We start from the raw sequence: 20,167 nt of genomic DNA, 5'->3' as shown, positions 1-20,167 counted from the left end.
GCCGCCCCGGGGCGGGGCCAGGAGACGTGACTGCGCGGGCGGCCACGGCCGCCTTTGATGCGTCGTGTGAAGGCATCTTGGCAGGGTGGAGGGAGCCCTTGAAAGGCCGTTTTCGGTTTCTGCATCGCGGCCCGTTTCTTCCCTTGCTCCCAGGGCCTGCGCTCCCCGCATCTCCCTCAGACTGACCGGCTTTCTAAACCCGGAGTCGGGTTTGGGCGTGGCGGAACCCCAGGCCTGACCTAAGGGTGACGTCGAGGTTGGGGAGCAGGAGGAGGGACTCCTGGGGGAGAGGCAGCGGAGCCGCAGGGAGCCTGGGAGGCAACGGCGGTCCGAAGACGCGTCGCTGGCGCCGCTGAGGGGGAAAGAGCGTGGCCGAGGGCGGCGTGCTGGCCTCGAAACGAACCGAGAGGCCAGTGCGGCCGCCCGATGTTGGTCGACGGGCGAGGCAGCGGTAGAAAAGGAGTGGGAGCAATGAAGTCTCCTCATGAACGTGCTGAGGGAAGGAGGGAGGAGGATTGAGAAGTACTCAAAGTGGAAAAGAGAAGTATGGAGAGCAGATTCTTGACCTAAAAGTGAACCAATAGGCCATTATGGCTGTGTTAGGAACACTTTACTTTTCTGTATCTTTTCTCTGTTAATTTTGTTCCTTTCATAGTAGAGTATTGCAGCTTTGATAAGAAAAGCTTCTCTCATCTCCCTTTCTTTTCCTCGTGGCGCTCTTGGGTTTTAGAAAAGGACAAGTCTTCCGCCCTGTTTTCTTCCTTCTCTACTGAGATTGGCCTTCTCCTAAACCCAAGTTGATACTGCTTAAAATTATCCCTGTCCCTGATTGCAGTTGATTACTCAAGATCCTAACCCCTAAATCTCATCCAGATGTTCCCTCTGCCCTTCTTTCTATGATTCCCTCTCCTTTGTTTGGATGGTCCTATTGGTTTAAAAGTTTACTTAAGTACAAGGAGGGTATAAAAACCGGTTATCAGTATGCTGTAGAGATGGAGAGGACGTACCAAGGTGAAAAGAGAGATGCCCGTGCTATACCTCTCTCAGTTTTGGAATTTAAAATCAAGTATCACTGCCTTTTGCCCTGTTGGCAAATTTCCATAATGCTTCTAGTGAGATTTGCCTGCTACACAGAGGGGAAGGGGGCTTACTGGCCCAAGCAAAATCCCACTGATTTTGCCTCTGTGTCTGAACCTTGAGATGCAGCCACCTGGAGGTACCCCCCATTTTTTTCCTGAGGTCCCTTAGAATGCAAGGATGCCCCTTAGTCATCTCAAACTCCCCAACTTTCTACATGTTTGCATGTGCTAAGATTTTAAAAGGGGAAACAAACACCCCAGAGAAAGTAGCCCCTACTCACTTCATCTGCACCTATTTTGGGTTGTCTGTTTGCAAATATGTAAAAAAACTCCAGAAAACCGAATCGTGTTTCTTGGGACCCCTGTAATCCAGGATTGCAGTTCCCAGGAAATGGAACATAGGATATGGATGAAACAACTTACTTGTGAGCACTCCTCATGAATAAAAAGAAAAGGAAAGGCTTTGCACTGTGGCCAGCATTCAGGGCTTGGGAAACAGAAGCTGGCTGGTGCTGCCACGATTCTGTAGTGCAAGCCTATGAACTCTAATCACAAACTGACTGACCCAGAATTAAGGGATTACAGGCTAGACTAAGGAGTTTTTCTCTTTAGCCCCTCAGCTCCTCAAAAAGGCAAGTGGCAGAATCTGAACGTGAGACAGAAAAGCGAGGAATAAATCAGCCTCCAATTAATAGCAGCGGTTGTGCACCAAGGTTGAATAGGCAGGCATACTGTAGAACAAGTATCGACTGGATTCAAGAAGAAAAACAAGCTGTTTGGGAAATGCTGTGCTCTCACATTCCTTTCTTATCAGCTACAAAAATATTTTCCTTGTCTATGCTGTTTCACGAAAAATGTGTTTGCTGTAAAAGAACTCTAAAACATAGAGAGTTCATTTTTGCAGCACAGTCCAACGTTCATGGTTTGATAAAAACAATTGTTTGAACCGTCTCCAATTGTTTGGTATTTCTTGGTGAGGTTTCCTCTGTCAGCCCTGAAACTGACTCTGCTCATAGTTTCAATTTCCAGTATTTCCTGTTAATGCAAATGTCTCCTTTTTAAGCCCCTCTTGATTTGCCTCAAAGAGTTATATGGGCTTCATTCAAAACCTCATTTTTAGAGCTTGGTGGGCCTTTAGGAGCTGAAAGACCCAGAAAGGGTCTTGGCAAAAGACAAACTAGGAGGCGCTGTGGCTTAATCTGTATTTAAATCTGGGTTTTCCTAATCTGGGCCAACCCCATAACTGCTCTGTCATTCTGGTCTCAAATATTTGAAATTCTCCTGCAGATCTGTTTCTCCCTCTCTTTCTCTACACTTCTGTTGTCCACAAAACGGTGGTTTCAGCCCAGTCCTTTAACCCAATGAAAGACTCGACTCGAGAAACTCATTTACTCATTCATTAAGGCACCTTAGTAATTGAGGACTCCTTCCCAAGAAGAGAGCCCCAAACAAAGGAAACATGTATCTTTTATACTTTTCAAAGACAGCATCACCACCAGAAAGTACATGATTGGTCACACAGTTGAGCATGTGCACTTATCCCAAAATACCATTACATCTTTCCAAGCTATAGGTGCCCACGTCCATGAATCTTTCACATCTGCTTTCTCTCTTCCGTCTTTCCTCCGAATTCCCCCTGGGCTTGACAGCTGTTTACGGCTATTTACCTATCTAATGAACATCTTCCCCTTCTGGTCAATTAGCAGACTTAAAACCGAGATTAATGACCCATTTTGTTGTGGAATGCCAGTCTAACAGTTGATTCCATGTCAAATGAGGACCACTCTTGTGGAATGCAAATCTGCATGTCAAAGTGAGGAGTGTAGGTCTAACAATTTATGACCTCAGTTTAATTTCAATTGTTATTAATTAGCTCCACTTTTGCTGATGTCACTTCCTTGCAAAACAGCCCCTTCTTCATCTCTTCTACCCTCAACAACTTCACCCTGGAAACTTCTTTGGGGACATTCTTTTACTAAAGCCATAATTTAGCAGCCATGATGGTCTATTTGTTCATTTTTATGTCAAAAACTACTTCTATGTCTCTCTTCCACTTAGGAAAGGATTCATCTTCTGACAATCTTTACATCACAATAATTTGATATCGATGTCTCTCCACTGATGTGTCGTTCTTTCGGCTCACCAACTTCTAATGCAATGTTTTCAGTACTGGCTGGGAATTCTGGGACTTGAAGTCCACACATCTTAAAATTGCCAAGGCTGAGAAACACAGTTCTACTGTAAGTAAAAATTACGGCACTGCTCCATGATCGAGGTATCTCCCCTGCCAGATAAGTACACTTTCCTTGGCATGAGGGCCTTTTCCTTTATTTACCTTTTGTTCTGCTACCATCACAATACTCTTTTGACGGTTTAAAAATTATTTAAGGCAACACAATTGAGTGGACCACAAAGACGATACAGTATAGGAGAATATACAGTAACGTAGAAACTTGGTAAACGCAGGAATGAAGGGACCAAATTGACTTTTATAAAACAATTGAAAGCGGGGTTTTAAACAACTTCTTACTTTTACAAAAATATATCTTGTAACAAACCCATAGGGTTTGTTGAGAGTTTCTGAGGTAACCTGAAACCTCTTGAAGTATGAACAGTTCAGCTGTTCAATTCTGCTGGTGAAGATTCTTTGATCCAAACCTTTGAGATCTGCGGTAGAATGCAGTAGAATGGAAGGCTAAAACCCTCTGCTAATGCTTTGTCCTTGTTCTGGGTTCTGATGTCAAATTTATGTCCATTAATTCTTTGGCTTGTTTGTCTCATGTGGAATCCAGAGAAGCAATGCTGGCAGGTATTGGTGAGAGCTAGGAACTGCGTCTTTCTCATGCTTTCCTATGGAGAGACCAGGAGATTCCAGGACAGGAGTGTAATGGACAGAAAAGGACATAAAACCAACAATATTATGGCACCCAGTGGACACTCCTCTTTATGTGTGGGAACAACTCGCACAGGAGCTCATTTCAAAATTCAAACATTTTACTCATAAGTAGAGAGATCTCGACAGCTTGAGTACATCTCCACTGGAAAAGTCAGTGTTCCTCCTCATGACCTTCCTGACTATTTTCCATCCATCCCTTCTTTGCTGGGTGGGAAGATCCAGACAGCTCCCCCAAACAAAACCCAGCCTTGTCTCCTGATCTCCTTTTTGGAGAAATTCCTGGGAGAGAAAAAAAGGGTTTGCTGTTTAATTTTCCCTTTACACAACTCAGTTTTCCCCCTAGTTTGGGCAGAAGGTGAGCTTGCAAAGAGTTCTGTGAGAAATCCCATTGCAGAAAAGAAGAGCTAGGAATGCCATTTTGGATGAGAATATGGCTCCCCAAACCCCTCATTCACAGGTTATTTAATTACATCTTTCCACGTGTACCATGCGATGAAAACATGGAATATTTAGAATAGAGAGCTGATTCAGAAACATTTACCTCTGACCAGTGGCGTCAGAACTATTTGAGGAGTCCTTGGGGTTCTCTGAGCTTGGTTGTTTTCTCGCAGATGTTTCGTTACCCATCTAGATAACATCTTCAGTGCTAGAAGGGAGTGGGGTTTGGTATCTGTTTATATACGGTAGCTTGCCCTGTCAGTGTTAAGTGGGGGAGTTGTTTTTTCCTTGGTAATTCCTAGATTAGGCTGTTGTTTACTGTTTGATTGTTTGTCTGGTGTTAATCCTGGTGTTAACCCCTGCTTATCTGGGTGCTGATTGGTGGTGAGGAGGTCTTTTTGTTTCCTTTTTATTGTCTCTCTTGAATAGTTTGTAAATGTTGTTTATCTCTATGTGCCTTTTGATGGCTGACTTGTCTGAATACCAAGCTTCCAGGAATTCCCTTGTGTTTTTAGATTTAGCTTGGTCTAAGACGCTGACAGTTTTCCAGTGGAAATTTTACAGGAGATTAAGAGAAAAGAGGAAGAATTAAAGAGATCGCCACAAAGACAAGCATTTTATATCAAATTAAACTTCTACAGCAACAGCTATCCTTGTTAGCAGTAAGAGAAATGGAAACTAAAATGAACTATGCTAAACAAAAGAATGTTGAATTTGCAAATAAACCAGGGAAATGGCTAGCTTATAAATTAAGGAAGGAGAAAGAAAAGAGGATGATTTTGAGGCTTCAAGTAGGAGATACAGTTTTAACAGGCAATGTGGCTATACAAAAAGCTTTTCACCGGTATTAATCTAATTTGTATGAAGGACAGGATATTTTATCTAAAAGTTCAACATTTACCATGGCTTACAGATATACAAAGACAGACTATGAATGGAGCCGTAACAATAATGGAAGTTTTGGAAGCCATGAAAAAGATTAAGCCAGGAAAAGAACTTGGGCCAGATGGATCACCAGGGTCTTATTTTTGAGGATGAAATTTTACAACCTCTTCAGAATACAATGAATGGACTCACAGCTCCTGCTTGAAGAGCAGGTGGCAACCGTGGCTAAGAGGGCCTTTGCACACCTTCAGGTTGCGCTCCAATTGCGCCCATTTCTGGACTGGGAGGCTCTCCTCAAAGTCACTCGTGCCCTTGTTACCTCGTTTGGATTACTGCAATGCGCTCTACATGGGGCTGCCCTTGAAGAGCATTCAGAAGCTTCAACTAGTGCAAAATGTGGCTGCACGAGTAGTGAATAGTGCTGGATATGCATCGCATGTAACACCACTACTTCGGGAGCTGCATTGGTTACCGGTGTGTTTCTGGGTGCAATTCAAGGTGCTGGTTGTCACCTTTAAAGCCGTGCGTGGCTTGGAATTGGGTTACCTAAGGGACTCTCTTCTCCCAATAGTTTCTACCTGTCCAATTCGGTCGAGAGGATTGGGGGTGCTGCAGATCCTGTCAGCCAAGCAATGTCGGCTGGTGGGGACCAGAAGGTGCGCCTTCTCAGCAGCAGCCCCTGCTCTTTGGAACATTCTTCCTTTGGAGCTCAGGATGGCTCCGATCCTGCTAGCCTTCCATAAGGCTTTAAAAACCTGGCTATGTGCCCAAGCCTGGGGTCCCAAAAGTGTTAAGGGTCCCGTTACCTAGCTGAAGCGCGTTGTTCCCCATCCAGACCTCCACAGCCTTCAAGTACTGCGAAAGAACATCCACAGCAACACTTGATTCACCTAGGGCGGAGATGTATAACGGAGCGGAGATGTATACATCATCCACATACTGATGATACCTCACCCTGTGGTGATGGATGATCTCACCCAGCAGCTTCACATAGAGTTAAAAAGGAGTGGAGAGAGCACTGAGCCCTGCGGCATCCCACACAAAGCAGGGGCCACGGGCTGGACCTCTCGCTCTTTATCAACACTGTTTGGGATCAGCCTTGGAGGAAGGAGATGAACCAGCACAAAACTGTGCCCCCCGCTCCCAACTCCTGCAGCGATCCCAAAGGATACCATGGTCGATGGTATTGAAAGCTGCCAAGAGGTCAAGAAGAGCCAGGATGAATGCACTACTTTTTTGACACTTGAAATATTTAGAATAGAGAGCTGGTTCAGAAAAAGTTTATCTTTGACCAATGGTGACAGAACTATTTGACCATGAGAGCTGTTGACCAGCGGAACAGCCTCCCTCCTGGAGTTGTGGGTAATCTGTGATTGGAGATTCTCAAGCCAGGGCTGGACAGTCACTTGCCTGGAATGGTATGAGGATTTTTGCCCTGGTAGGCAAAATTTTGCCCCCTAGAGTCGCCTCCCACCCTAGGATTTTATGATTCTAGTACCAAAGCTGAAATGCCAGAAGAGTTCTCAATTTCCAGTATTTGTGTAGATTTAAAATGATCTTTTTATTTCTCTGTCTTAATTTGCCACAAAGGGATCAAAAGGAATTAGAAAAACAACCGTAACATCAATCCAAACTTCTATGAAAAATAATGGGTCAAATAGGGGAAAAAACTAAACATTCATCAAATCCTTTTATATATATAATACCTATATAAAAAGGAGGTATTTGTATTTAAACAGGAACGTCAATACACTTTGCGATGCCAGCCCTTTTCATCACATAAAGTCTCTAATGCCCTGGGTTGAATTTGTCCCCTCTGTCCAATGGTAGGGCCAGGACTGACTAAGAAGAAAATATTCAATCAGTAGGAACAATGCAATCTGATGACTAGTTTTGTTGCTGGGCATAGCAGCATGGAGTGCCAGTAATTAACTTTCTTCCTGAGAAATTCCCCTTTTCCCAGTCCTTCCAATTCAAGAGGAAATAAAGGGGAAGTCACATTTGCATCATGGAGGAGAGAGGGAGAAAACACAAATTTGCTGTGAACTAAGTCCAGCATTACTTCCCAGACAACAGAAAAGGGAGCTAGCAAAGGAAAAATAGGAGGCAACTCTCGAAGCTAACTACAAACGCAGCAGTTAGATAATATCTTTAGATCTGGAGGTAGAAATATGGATAGCACAAGATGGCAGCAGACTATCTCTTTGCTAGTTACCATCTGGATTGTACAGCACAGGTCTTCTAGACTTAATTTAGGAAAGCGTAACACTGCCAGCTCACCTGGCAGGCACATCTTGCTCTCCATCAAGGCCAAGGCTGACCCCAAGCAATAGAAGTTAACGTATTTCTAATTTATATGGTTCCTTTTTTCTGAAATCAAGTGAGTTAACCATTCACATGGAAGCCCTTTCGCACTCGTTTCTTTTCCATGTAGTTTATTTTATGGAAAATTAGTTCACTAGGATAAAATGAAAGTTCATTAACTTTCCACAATTTCCTATGATTTTTCTTATATAGATCCTTTTAGTAGTAGCAGTCACTACTTTTGTGACTGCTATGAGAATTATGAAAGCATTTTGCATTCAAATCCTACTGCTGCATCATCTTGTATGGCCATGATCAAAAGGAGGACGCAAATGAGGAGTGATAAGCTGAATGTTATATTCCCCACCATATCTGGCCTTATGGCTGTAATAAATGTGTGCGTGTGCGTGCATATGTGTATATTCCTGACCTTCTAAAGACAGACGGTGATAACTAGAAAATAGGCCTTTTATATGAATGATGGTGTCCATTGTCATGTTGGTTTAGTCTAATATATGAACCTAGGACATACTTCAGATTTTTTTAGGGACAAGGCAAGTATGTCCAACTCTTGCACCTTTAGTTTTTCTTTTTCTTTTCTTTCTCCAACAATACTAGATGTTATCAGTACCTTTTGATTTGTCCTTTTTATCTCTGAGAATATTGAAGTCTCCTCTCCTTCTTGAGCACACCCATATTGTTTTCTTGGGAACAAAGTGGGAATGTTTTTTTTTTAATTGCTGCTTCTTTTTATTCTACACTGAAGTCTAACCTGCAGACCTATTTCCTAGGGATAATTATGTCCAACCAAACAGCTCTTAGAGATCAGCTAAAGATGGTGAGCTTTTGTCTCATAACTGGGCCCTAGGACACTGGACCATAAGTTATTCTCCATAGATTTTAAAAATTTCCTTGCAAAGTTTTCTAAATAGGTAGCTGTTTAATTTATTCACTTTTTTCATTTATCTTTCTGCACTTGTTCTTTTCTTTTTCTTGATTAGTTGTTAGTTTGTATCTATTTTAAAATTTAATAATTATTTTAAAAAATGCTGTTCATGAGACCTCCAGGTGGATTAAGACCACCTCTCTGCGTTCCTGCCTGGCCCTACTCTAATTTGCTAAGCAAGGAGGAGGAGGAAACTTCCCAAGGTGAATGCCAGATTGTTGGAGCTGCAGTTTTGTGGGAGAGATCTTTCACTGTTCTTTCCAATCTCTGTGGAGAATCTCCTATTTTCCTTCTAGTTTGGACAGACTGTAGCAGAAGATAATCTTCCAAAAGTTGCTTTCATTTATGAATTTCAAAGGAAATCCAAACCTGTTTAGTACAGCAAACATGTACTATATATTTTGTCAAAGGCTTTTCAGCATCTAATGATGAAATTACAAACTAGTCTTTATTTTTATTCAAGTCTATTAAATCTACAACTAACGTAATGTCAGCTGCTTGCCTAGTTTTTATAAACCCTGCTTGATCGTTCTTAATAATGAATGGTATCGCTTGCTGTATTTGCTGGCACTGCTGTTAAGATCTTTGTATCAACATTAATAAGATTGATAATTAGCACACTAAGTATGATGTTTACCCAATTTTGGTATAAGTGTAACATAGGCCTGATTAAATGTCTCTGATAATATTCCCTTATCAAATATATCATGAAATTGACAAAGTTTTGGCACCAAAAGTTCTATAAATATAATCTCTATAGGAAATCCATCCAATCCTGATGTTTTACCACTTGCCATTTTAAAAATTATTTGATCTCCACCTTAGATACTGGAGCAAACAAAAATTGTTTTTGTGTATCATTTAAATGTGTTAGGTTAATATTATTTAAAAGATATTTAATATTATCAATACATTCTCTGATTTGCTATATAATTCTGAATAGAATTTGAAAAATAGACAATTTATATCCTTTGAAGTTTTATATATTTCATCTCTTTCACCTCTAATATTTGGAATCATTGCCCTATCTTTCTTTTGCTTTAAGCAATTAGCCAAAACCTTACCAGGTCTTTTCCCATGCTCCCAGTATCTGTCATAAACATGTTAGCATGAATTCTGTCTGCTGTGATATTATAGTATTTAGTTCATATTTCTTCTTCTCTATTTCTCTATACAGTGTAGATGGGCATGTGCCCATAAACGTTTCAATTCATCTTTCAAGTTATTTTCTGTTTTATTTTTAATCTTATTTTTGTATAATGCATAAGCAATAATTCAACCTCAGATATATGATTTATATGCTTCCCATTCAAAAATCCGGGCACTTGATGTTTCTGAATTCAAATAAAAGTACTGCAAGGTCTCTTTGCCCTTTGTGCATATGTGGTACAAATTCTTTATCATTTAATAAGGAGACACTGAAATACCAATTTCTTGATACCTTGACCAGTTTCTAAAACGCACAATTGCATTATGGTCTGATATATAACAAACATCGATATTACATTCTTGAATTTGGTGATATAAAGTTGGTGATATTAAAAAATAATAAAGCCTAAAAAATTCTGGTGCATACTTCAATAAAATGTGTATTCTTTTTTAGTTGGATACATCAAACGCCAAGGGTCTATTAAATTCAATTCTTCTATATAAATCTTAATTGTTTCCTTCCCTAATGATTTTTTTTTTGTGCCGGTGTATTTCTATCAAGCTCAGGATCCAATATTTCATTAAAATCTCCTATTACCACCTTATCATAAATGCATTCATTCTAATGTCAAAAATATTCATAAAACATAAATATGTATTTTTTATCCGTTTAATTGTGGAGACTGCCTGGACAAGTTCCTGCAGTTTTCTTGGTAAGGTTTTTCAGAAGCGGTTTGCCACTGCCTCCTTTCTAGGGCTGGGAGAAAATGATTGGCCCAAGGTCACCCAGCTGACTTTGTGCCTAGGCAGCACTAGAATTCATGGTCACCTGGTTTCTAGCCTGATGACTTACCCACACCACCAAACTGGCTCTCAAATGAACAAAGGCGTTACTATCTAGCAGCCAGGAGGCAATCTTCACATGTAGTTATCCATCCAGTTTTGTTAGTAATGCCCTAAACATTCATAAAACATAACAGGAGAATCTAAATTAGGTCCATAAACATTAACCATAGCTATTACGGTCCCTGCTATTTTAGCACATAAAATTAAATAATGTCCATTTACATAAATAACCTGTTGTACATCAATTGGAAAGCCTTTTTGAACCAATATGGCCACACCTTTAGCTTCTGTCCAAGTATCTGTGAGGTAAACCTGTCTCACCCAATCATTCATTAATATAGATTTATCCTGTTTTGTTAGATGAGTCTCTTGTAGATAAGCAATATCTGCCCTTAATGATTTTAAATATGTTAAGATTACATTGTGTTTCTTAGATTGTCAGCCCTTTTACATTAAGACTAGCTAACTTCATTAATTTTATTTTGGCCCACTTATCAACCAATACCAATTCATTTTATAACCTGTACCATTTAACAAATATCTAATAATGAACTTTTTTACGTTTGAATATTTATCATGTTTTCTAATATTGCTCACATAGAACCTCAAATTAATATTCAGATAGCACTGTATTACATATATATAGAATCTATACTTAAAAGAAAGAAAAACATGTGCAAGGAAATAAAACAGCAAATAACTATTAAAAAAAAGATATAAAACAAATAAACAGAAATACATTACTTCCCAGTGAGATAGCACTCTATAGTTTCATCTCTCTTCGCCCCCACAACCTCCTGCTTATTTGCTAGTGTTAAATCACATATTTGCATGTGTTCCGTATGAAGAAAATATTGTGTAAAATAAGAGCTTGTTTGGGAAAGTTTATATTCAACCAATGGTGAAAGAGAGATCCATGAGTATGTGCAGTCCTCTTTGTTACAGCTCCTAGACTTCTTAGAAGCACTGGGTTGACCACTGCAAGAGAACCATTATTTTACTTATTAATTTATTACACTGTAATGTTGATTCCCCACACCACCACTTTTTCTGCTCTGTTCCCATCTCTTCACTTTTTTTTTTTTTTGCACATTCCTTTTCCCTCCTCTGACTGCAACCCACAAAAAAACATAAGATTGAACGTGGCCTTCACTCAAAAATATCTTCCCAGCTTGTTGAGCCTTTAGGATAGGCCTGTACAATATGTGGTCCACCGACATTTTTCTGAAAAATAACCAATCCAATGTTGCTGCCACCAGGAAGGATCCACCACCTAGGTTTCTGCAGCTACTTCCTCCCCAAAAGATACACTGCTGAGCAACACCTCCAGGCCTTACAGACACCGTCAGCTCCTTTACTGCTGTCACACAGCTGATTGGTGTGCCAGATATTCCTTTGTGACCTGCGATTATTTTTAGGCTGGCCCTTTTCCCTCTGCAAGTTGTGTGGACCTGCTTTAGAAGCTGCAAGACCCAGAGTGGGTCTTGGGCAACGATAATCAAGGAGGTGAGTCTGTGTTAAAATCTGGGTGTTCCTGATCCTAACAGAACCCTAGAACTGTTCTGTCATACTAGTCTCAAACATTCAATGTTCTCCTGCAGATTTCCACCGTTGGTGAACAATTACATCTCTGAGAGGGAAAAGAGAAAATCTGGAGATGTTTTAAGAAAAGCAGGGGAAAAGGTTTAATTTCCAGCATTTATGTTAATTAAAAAAAAGTTGTGCTTTTCTCTCTCATCTAAATTTGCCTCAAAGTATTTATGAAGAGTGATCAATATTCAAGATGCCATCCTAAATTATATGCTGAGTAGGACAACCATATAAATCAAACAAGTCTACAAAATAAAGAGCCAGCCCCATATGAAAACATAAAATCAATTTGGACTTCTATGAAAAAATGCTAATGTTTTATATAAATTATATATTCATTGAATGTGCCAAAAACATATTATAAACAACAAAAAGTTCAAACTATTTAAATATAGCAGTTAATGAATCACTTTGTCAAAAAGAAGAGAAACCACATTTCCCTTTTTAATACTCCATCACACCCTGATTCATAATCACTGCTCAAATTGCCTAAGTTTCATGCTTCGGTTCCGAATTACTACTGCTAAACCAGATATCCCCATTTTATATCTGTATATTTGGTTTCCTTTTCCTAAGTGAAGAACTTTGCATGGTCTCATTTTGTTATTTTCAGCCTATTTCTCTAACCTACCAAGATCAGTTTGAAACTAATGCTTCAAGGATGTCATTCATTTATAGATACTGTACTACAGTACTAATGCCATTAACCAAAAAAAAAAAAAAGGCTATCTGAAAAAAATATTACAACAAAACCAACTCTCCACAATGTTTAGTACAAAAATCAAATCAGAGCTCTTGTTGGAGAAGAAAAGTAAGAGAGGCTGATCATGGGGCAGCTTATTCTACAAATGTTGGGCAAATAGATGTGCCCTTATTATCTAAAAATAAGCTGCACTTTCTTCTGGGGAATACCTTGGCCACTGCAGGAGTCCAACCAATCTGCTGATCTTCCTGCAGATGCTGAATGATATGGAGCAAGACCACCTTTTTTTAGGACTTGACTTCTAAGCCAGGTAGGTTTTTTTAGATGAATATCTACAACTTAATTAAATCTGGTGGCCTCAGAATCAGTATTAGGTGGTCTCATTTAATAATCAGGGAAAATCTGAAAGACCAGGTTAGGGACAGTTTATCATGGAGAACATCTATCTATGTGGTTGTTAAGAGTCAACACTGGCACATAATCTACTTAATAATCAGGCACCCATCTTCTGTGTCAACAGCAGTTTGCAGACCATCTTCAATTGTATATGAATTGCACTGCAGAAATCTGGCTCTGACGTTACAAAGGCCTTGAGATTTCATGCATATTAAGGAATTCTACTGCTGCAGCTTTTCCTTCATTCCATACATTTTTGGGTCTTGACCTCTGATTCGTGTCATACTGAGTAAGATTTGAAGTCGGCCTCTTTCCGTACCTTATTTCTAAATAGTATGCTTTATATGGAATAAAGTCACTGCAGTGTTGGAAGGTTTTTCCACATCCCATTCATTTCTATAAATTCTCCTCCAAAACATATCGATCATCAACAGGTCTAGAAAGACAACATTTTGAATATTCAACAAACATTCTCAACTTTATCTTTAATCTGCATCAACTAATTGGCTAAGCAGGGCCTTTGGACATTTTAAATTCTTCTATAATTTTGAGGTAAGTTCATGGGCCAACCACTTTTATTTAAGGAACCCATCGTTTGGCTTTCAGGTACAGGCAAATTAATAGAAATTAATGGAAACACTAATGGAAATCATTCCTAAAACTAATTTTATGAAACATTGAGAAAAAAATATTTTTTCTTTATTTCTGTAGCACTGTACATTTTGCCTGGGGACGGGGGGGGGGGGGAATGCAAGTAAGAGCAGAGTCAACCCTATCACCTGAGAGCCCAGAGTAAATTCTGCACAACCACAGGCCAAGGAATCACACGACCCTTGGAAAGTTTGGGTGTGGCTCCCAAAGCCCCTTATAAGGTTGATTATCAGCCTGTAACTTTTAACACAAGAGAAATCATTAAAAATACAAGGGAGTATATGTATAATGCATACTTAACATGTTGATCTTCATATTGCTTAAAAATCAAATTTAGACTTCCTCCTGAACACAACCAGTGTTATGTTTGAAAGGTAGGACACTGCTCACCCTCAAAGGCCAGGTGTGATCTCAGATAAGAAAAATTAGAAGCAATTTTGGGATATATGCAGATACCTCCTTTTGAGGTCAATTAAGATGAATGTTCTCACTGAAGCACTCCAGTTAATTTTCCATGTGTCATCCTTCATGGGTGATCAGATCCCAAAAATGAAAGCTCTTACCACATTTTATGCATTTATATAGTTAATCCTCACTGTGGATTTTTTTATGGGAAGTAAGGTGAGAACTCTGAGTAAAACCCTTTCCACATGCTAGGCATTTATATTTTCGCTGCCCTGTGTGGATCCTTTTATGGGAAGCAAGGTTGCTGGAGTGATTGAAGCTCTTTCCACACTCTATGCATTGATAGGGTTTCTCTCCTGTGTGGATCCTTTTGTGAGAAGTAAGGGTACTGGGGTGATTGAAGCTCTTTCCACAGTCCATGCATTGATAGGGTTTCTCTCCTGTATGGATTGCTTTATGGAAAGTAAACGTGCTAGAGAGATTGAAGCTCTTTCCACAGTCCATGCACTGATAGGGTTTTTCTCCTGTGTGAATTCTTTTATGGTAAGTAAGATAACTACTTGTCCGGAAGCTTCTTCCACACTCTATGCATTTATATGGTTTCTCCCCTGTGTGGATCCTTTTGTGGGAAGTTAGAGAACTGTTTGTCCTGAAGCTCTTTCCACAATCCACGCATGTATATGATTTTTCCCCTGTATGGATGGTTTTATGGGAAGTAAGGGTATTGTAGTGAGTAAAGCTTCTTCCACACTCCATACATTGATGTGGTTTCTCTCCTGTATGGATCCTTTTATGAGAAGTAAGATCTGTGCTCCTTATGAAGCTCTTTCCACACTCCATGCATTTATGTGGTTTTTCCTTTTTGTGGATACTCTTATGGGTACTCAGATTACTAGAATGACTGTAGCTCTTTCCACACTCTGTGCATTTATATGGTTTCTCTTTTGTGTGGATCCTTTTATGGGAAGTAAGATCTGTGCTCTTTGTGAATCTCTTTCCACACTCCATGCATTTATATGGTTTCTCCCCTGTGTGAATTCTTATATGGTTGATAAGTTTATCGTTCCTTGTGAAGCTCTTTCCACACTCCATGCATTTATATGGTTTCTCCCCTGTGTGAATTCTAATATGGGCTATCAGTTTATCGTTCCTTGTGAAGCTCTTTCCACACTCCGTGCATCTATATGGTTTCTCCCCTGTGTGAATTCTAATATGGGCGATCAGTTTATCATTCCTCGTGAAACTCCTTCCACACACTATACATTTATATGAATTCTCTCCAGTGTGGTTCTTTTTATGGGAAATAGGTTTACTGGTATAGTTGAAGTTGTTTCCATAGTCTTTACATTCAAATGCTTTTCCCCCCATCTCATCTCTCCAATGAGGGGAGCTCTGATTATACCAGTTTCTTTCCTGTCTCCATTCACATGAGTTACTGAGGTTTGATTGTTCTTCAAGTATTTCATCACAGCCTAAACACTGTCCCATCCTCTCTCCATTAAGATCTTCTTGGGTTAGCAAATCATAGATTTCCAGACATAACGGAGGAGGATTTATTTTCTGTTGATCATTTAACTGGATTCCGTCTTCACTTTTTGGTTGCCATTGATTTGGAAAGGTGTCTTCTCTCACTTCAACTTTAAAAACTTGTAATGGTGTTACCCCCGGTTCCTGGTAAATCTCATTCTTCTGTTCATTGCCTGCTTGAGAGAGAAAGAACAGTGGCAGAAAATTCCAGCTTTGCTATACATTGGTGAAGTAGTAATTCCCTTTTTTGCTCCTTAGTATCTCACATTTGGAGAAGACTCCTGAGAATACCATGGACAACCAAGATATCAAGCAAATGGATCATCGAACAAATCAACTTGAGGCACAAATGGCCATGCTCAAATTATCCTACTTTGGATATATTATGCGAAGATCTAGCTCTCTGAAAAAGGCTCTAATGCTTGGAAAGTGGAAGGAATGTGAAGAAGAGGACACCCATCAATAAGGTGGATGGATTTAGTTACGATGGCGATGAGTGTACCATTGAAAGACCCGAAAGAACAGATTGTCATGGAAAAAATCTATGTATATGGTCATCAATCAATCAAACAAATAACTTTAATAGAGGAACCTGAGCTGTAATACTGTGAGTGAGCAAGCGACTTTTTATTTATATGTTCTATGCAGTGCATGATTTTATATCCCTCATCATATGTCCCTTTGCTCCAGGTTAAATAATCCAAATTACTGTCATCTTTCCCAGTAGAGCAAATTCTCCATTCCCCTAATTAGTTTGGCTTCTTTTTCCTGGATTCTATCCTTTATAATATTCTGTTTAAGGTCTTCAGAACAAATCAGTTTCCAGGATTATAAGATGATCATATCACACATTTCTATTGGGGCCATTATCTATTGAATTTTTTTAAAAAATTCAAATGGTCCAAACATGAAATTTGAATTTCCCCCGTGCTGGACTGGCAATTTCTTGGAGAAATCTCCTAAGATTCCAAAATCCATTTCATAATTAAATCCTATTAAGGTAGATGTTGTATTTGGCTCTGGTGGAGGGAAAGATAGCACTTTATAAAAGCTATGCTTCTGCACCACATGCTAGGAACCTCAAGATTGCCTCTCCTTAAGATGTATATAGCTTTGAATGTTGTTATAGCTACTGACCAGTAGGATGCACTACACAACACACCTTACACTTGATCATACAGTGCATTTAGCTTTAGAGCTACTATGGCCTGAGACCCAGAACAATAAAAATCACAACACTCTCAAGTATGAAAGCATATAGAAAAAAGGAACGCGTACCTGCTTAAGCTTCTGTAAGACCTCAATTCCTGAAAGCTACTGGCCACCTGGCCAAGGCAGGTCTAACGCTAAATGCAAAATATGGTCATCAAGTTCAAGGCTATGTGTTCAAAGGGCTGAATATAGAACATGTAGTATGGAAGATACCTACCTATACATGAAGAGTCAATAAGGATGCAGCTGGTTGCCTAGCTCCTCCTATAGGTCAGTAGCTAATATAACAGGTAGCACTTTGCACAGGTTGCTTATCTGAAGCTCACTCTGGATTTCAGCTCACAGAATCAAATGGCTAGGCTGGTGTCTCAGGTAGAGAATTCTTTGGAAGAAACAGCTAAACAGATTGCTTCCAACTAAAAAACACCATATTTGGACAGAAGGCAAAGAGGAGTTCTTACATAGAGAAGCTACATTCCAAGATGTCTCCAGCATGACTTCCTCATGCAGAGCTTTCTGTTTGGGATCCAGCAGGTCCCATTCCTCCTTGGTAAAACAGACAGACAACTCCTTGAAGGATATGGGACCCTGAAAGAGAAAAGTTTCTTACTAATAAAATGCTGGGAAAAATCAAGTTGTCTCAGAAACCCCTGAAGCAGTGAAATTCATAAACTTTTTCTGGCTGGCTACAGAATTTGAAAGAGTAACAGGAAAGATTTCTTTCTCCATCCTCTTGACACCACCTTGGTCCCAAAGGTTGTAAATTCACTGCAACTCCACAGGTTTCAGTGCCTCTGAATGCCTGAATAACAAATTGAATGCCTGAATCACAAACTTGTTCTGGACTCATCATCTCCAGTTCTGCCTTACATCCTCCAGAGCTGCTCCAGCTCTAACCTTTTATTGAAAGTCAGCCAGTCAATGGAAGGACAAGACAGGTGAGCCTCCTGGGGAGGAAAGGAACTCACACTGAAACAGTGGTTGAATTTTGGGGGGGATGGACTGAATGCTTCTTGTCTTAATCACATGTGCACTTTTCAGGGCACAGGAAATTTTCCTCCTACCTGCGCTGGAAGCCCAACATCTGTTTCTGCTTCACCAGAAAGGGGAGACGTTTCTCCTACTACCAGCTGGTATATGACTCTGTTCTCTAGGATTGAGACAAAGATGATGGAAATAGACATTTTTTAAAAGAATGTTTTATACATTTAGAGGAAAACTAGAAACAAATGCCATTCAAACAGGCAAGGCCATGAGTTGATTTTAAAAGACCAGGAATGAAAACCCTCTGAGAACTATTAAGAACTTTGCTGCAATCAGAAGGAATCCTCCCTTACCTGGCGTCACGTCCTGACTTAGATCCTTTGGAGAGATATCCCCAAGAAAATAGTTGTGACCAAGATTTACTGGATTCCTTCTTGGTTCGGGGGGCTCAGCAATCAACCCCAGAAATGATGCCTCCACCTGCAACTGGGGAGAGCAGCAAAGAAGGGCATTAGAAGAACCACAGGTGGGAACACAGAACAACCCAACTTCAGAAGCATATAACACAGCGTGGAAACGGTACCATGTAAAAATGCCTCAAATATTCAAGACTGGCATTATTCCCCTGCTCGGAACCAACCAGACCTGCATCTCTCCCCGTTCCTTCTCCTCCGCCTGGCTCAGGAGAAAGCCTTCGGCCAGGGCCACCGCCTGGGAACTGGTCTCGGCTCCACACTCTTGCACCCAGTTCCCCATCTCCGGAGGCAGGATGGCCAGGAACTGCTCCAGGACCACCAGGTCCAACATCTGGGCTTTTGTGTGCTTTTCTGGGTTCAACCATTGATTGCAAAAGTGGTGGAGGCGGCTGCAGAGTCCCCGGGGACCCTCAGCATCCTGGTAGCGGAACTCCCTGAAGGATTGTCTTTTTGCCCCGAAACCGATTGTTCCTTCATTCTGGACCTTCTGTCTGGCCCCTTCTGGGACTATCGCGCTGCTCTCCCTACAAAGAGGAGGAGGGCAAACCGCCGCTCCTTCCCACACTGGTCTTCCTCCGTTCATTTTCCTCCGGGCTGGAGCGCAACTCCCAAAGAGCGAAAGTCTTCAAAGCTGCTTTCCTTCCCAGGACCGGAATTTGACGAGAAATTTAACAGGGCCACTGGGCCATCTTGGCTGCCCGATTCTTTTTGTCTCTGTGCAAGGAAGACCTTCAGAGGCACGAGTTGCTTCTAGTTCCCAACCTACAGTGTAAATAAAACAAAGGACCATCGGTGCGTTAGAGACTCCCTTCCAAGCCTTGCCTTGTTAGGAATCTCCTGCCATTCAAGCCTCCCCGCAGAGCCGCTTCGTCAACGGAGGTCTTTTTCACTCCGACCGGAGGGGCTTCTTTGGGCAGGCCCAGCAGAGCAACTCTCCCAGCTCAGCATCCTCCCGCTTGGAGGGGCCTCGAGGCTGCGGGCAGGTGCCCCGGCGGGCCAGCCACGCCGGCCAGGGGCCCCAAAAGTGGCGGCCCCAGTCGCCCGCCCGAGTCCGCTGGGAGTCGAGGGTCTGCAGCCTCGGGCCCCCTCCCTGGATCTGCAGCGGGGGTCCCGGAGGGACTCGGGCAGGGAAGGGGCGCCAGGGCTCGCGTGACCCAGAGGGCGCCCCGTTCCCGCCCCCCCGGAGCAGCCGGAGCCTCTCCGGATTCACGCCTGCGAGACAGAGCAGAGGGAGAGGCAGGCGTCCGGCTGGCCCACCGGCCGCCCGCTCAGCTCCGGTCGGGCCAGAGCACGAGGTCCCCCTCCGAGACCCACCTGCGCCCGCCGTCGCGAAGGCTCCGGGAGAGGCGCTCCCGCTTCCGGCCACGGCCACACCCACGCCACGCCCACGCCCAGCCTCCCGCAGGACAGGCAGCCGAGCCGACCAGCCGCCCGGCAGGTGGGCCGCTTTCTCGCGGTGGGTCCCGCCTGCCGCGGCAGCGTCGGGATTGGCCGAGGGGAGGACGCTTGGCCAATGGGAGTGCAGCGCGGTAGAGGCCTCTGCGGTTGCTGAGCAGATTGGGTCGCCGGCCCGCTGAAGGCCGAAGTTTCTTCCTCCCAGAATTCCCAGGGAGCCCGCTCCCCCTCCCCCGGTCCCGTTCTGGAACGAAAGCGGGGGCCGCCCCGGGGCGGGGCCAGGAG

The 20,167-nt window shown here is 41.9% G+C and overlaps 1 protein-coding gene and 1 long non-coding RNA gene across 12 annotated transcripts; one reads left to right on the top strand and one right to left on the bottom strand.

Annotated features, from left to right (window-relative positions):
* The first annotated feature begins 15 nt into the window (after nt 1–15).
* Nucleotides 16–16,421, top strand: LOC148214499 (uncharacterized). Its single transcript, XR_015798060.1, has 2 exons — nt 16–3,319; nt 16,074–16,421. It is a non-coding gene; the product is annotated as an uncharacterized LOC148214499 (long non-coding RNA).
* Nucleotides 6,812–19,938, bottom strand: LOC103057324 (uncharacterized). 11 transcript variants are annotated; one of them, XR_015798023.1, is made up of 8 exons: nt 19,802–19,938; nt 18,657–19,249; nt 18,365–18,497; nt 18,092–18,177; nt 17,489–17,615; nt 14,180–15,991; nt 13,552–13,668; nt 6,815–11,521 (listed from the first exon to the last, which is right to left on the bottom strand). XR_015798023.1 is itself a non-coding variant. In XM_088151343.1 (6 exons), exons 2-6 carry the CDS (start codon nt 19,068–19,070, stop codon nt 14,469–14,471), a joined length of 2,283 nt encoding a protein of 760 aa, XP_088007469.1. In that variant the 5' UTR covers nt 19,071–19,249; nt 19,802–19,938; the 3' UTR covers nt 6,812–14,468. The 11 variants fall into 11 exon arrangements, 2 of the variants coding, with proteins under 2 accessions (XP_088007469.1, XP_088007470.1); XR_015798026.1 differs by having other exon boundaries at nt 14,274–15,991; XR_015798028.1 differs by having other exon boundaries at nt 14,340–15,991.
* Nucleotides 19,939–20,167: the final 229 nt, after the last annotated feature.

This window comes from Python bivittatus, unplaced genomic scaffold (genome assembly GCF_059951505.1).
Source record: "Python bivittatus isolate LINGU-HERP-01145 unplaced genomic scaffold, Pbiv_v1 ctg000650_np1212, whole genome shotgun sequence".
NCBI classification, from domain to species: Eukaryota; Metazoa; Chordata; class Lepidosauria; order Squamata; family Pythonidae; genus Python; species Python bivittatus.
Note: the sequence above shows the minus strand (reverse complement) of the source record. Positions and strands in the feature narration are given on the sequence as shown.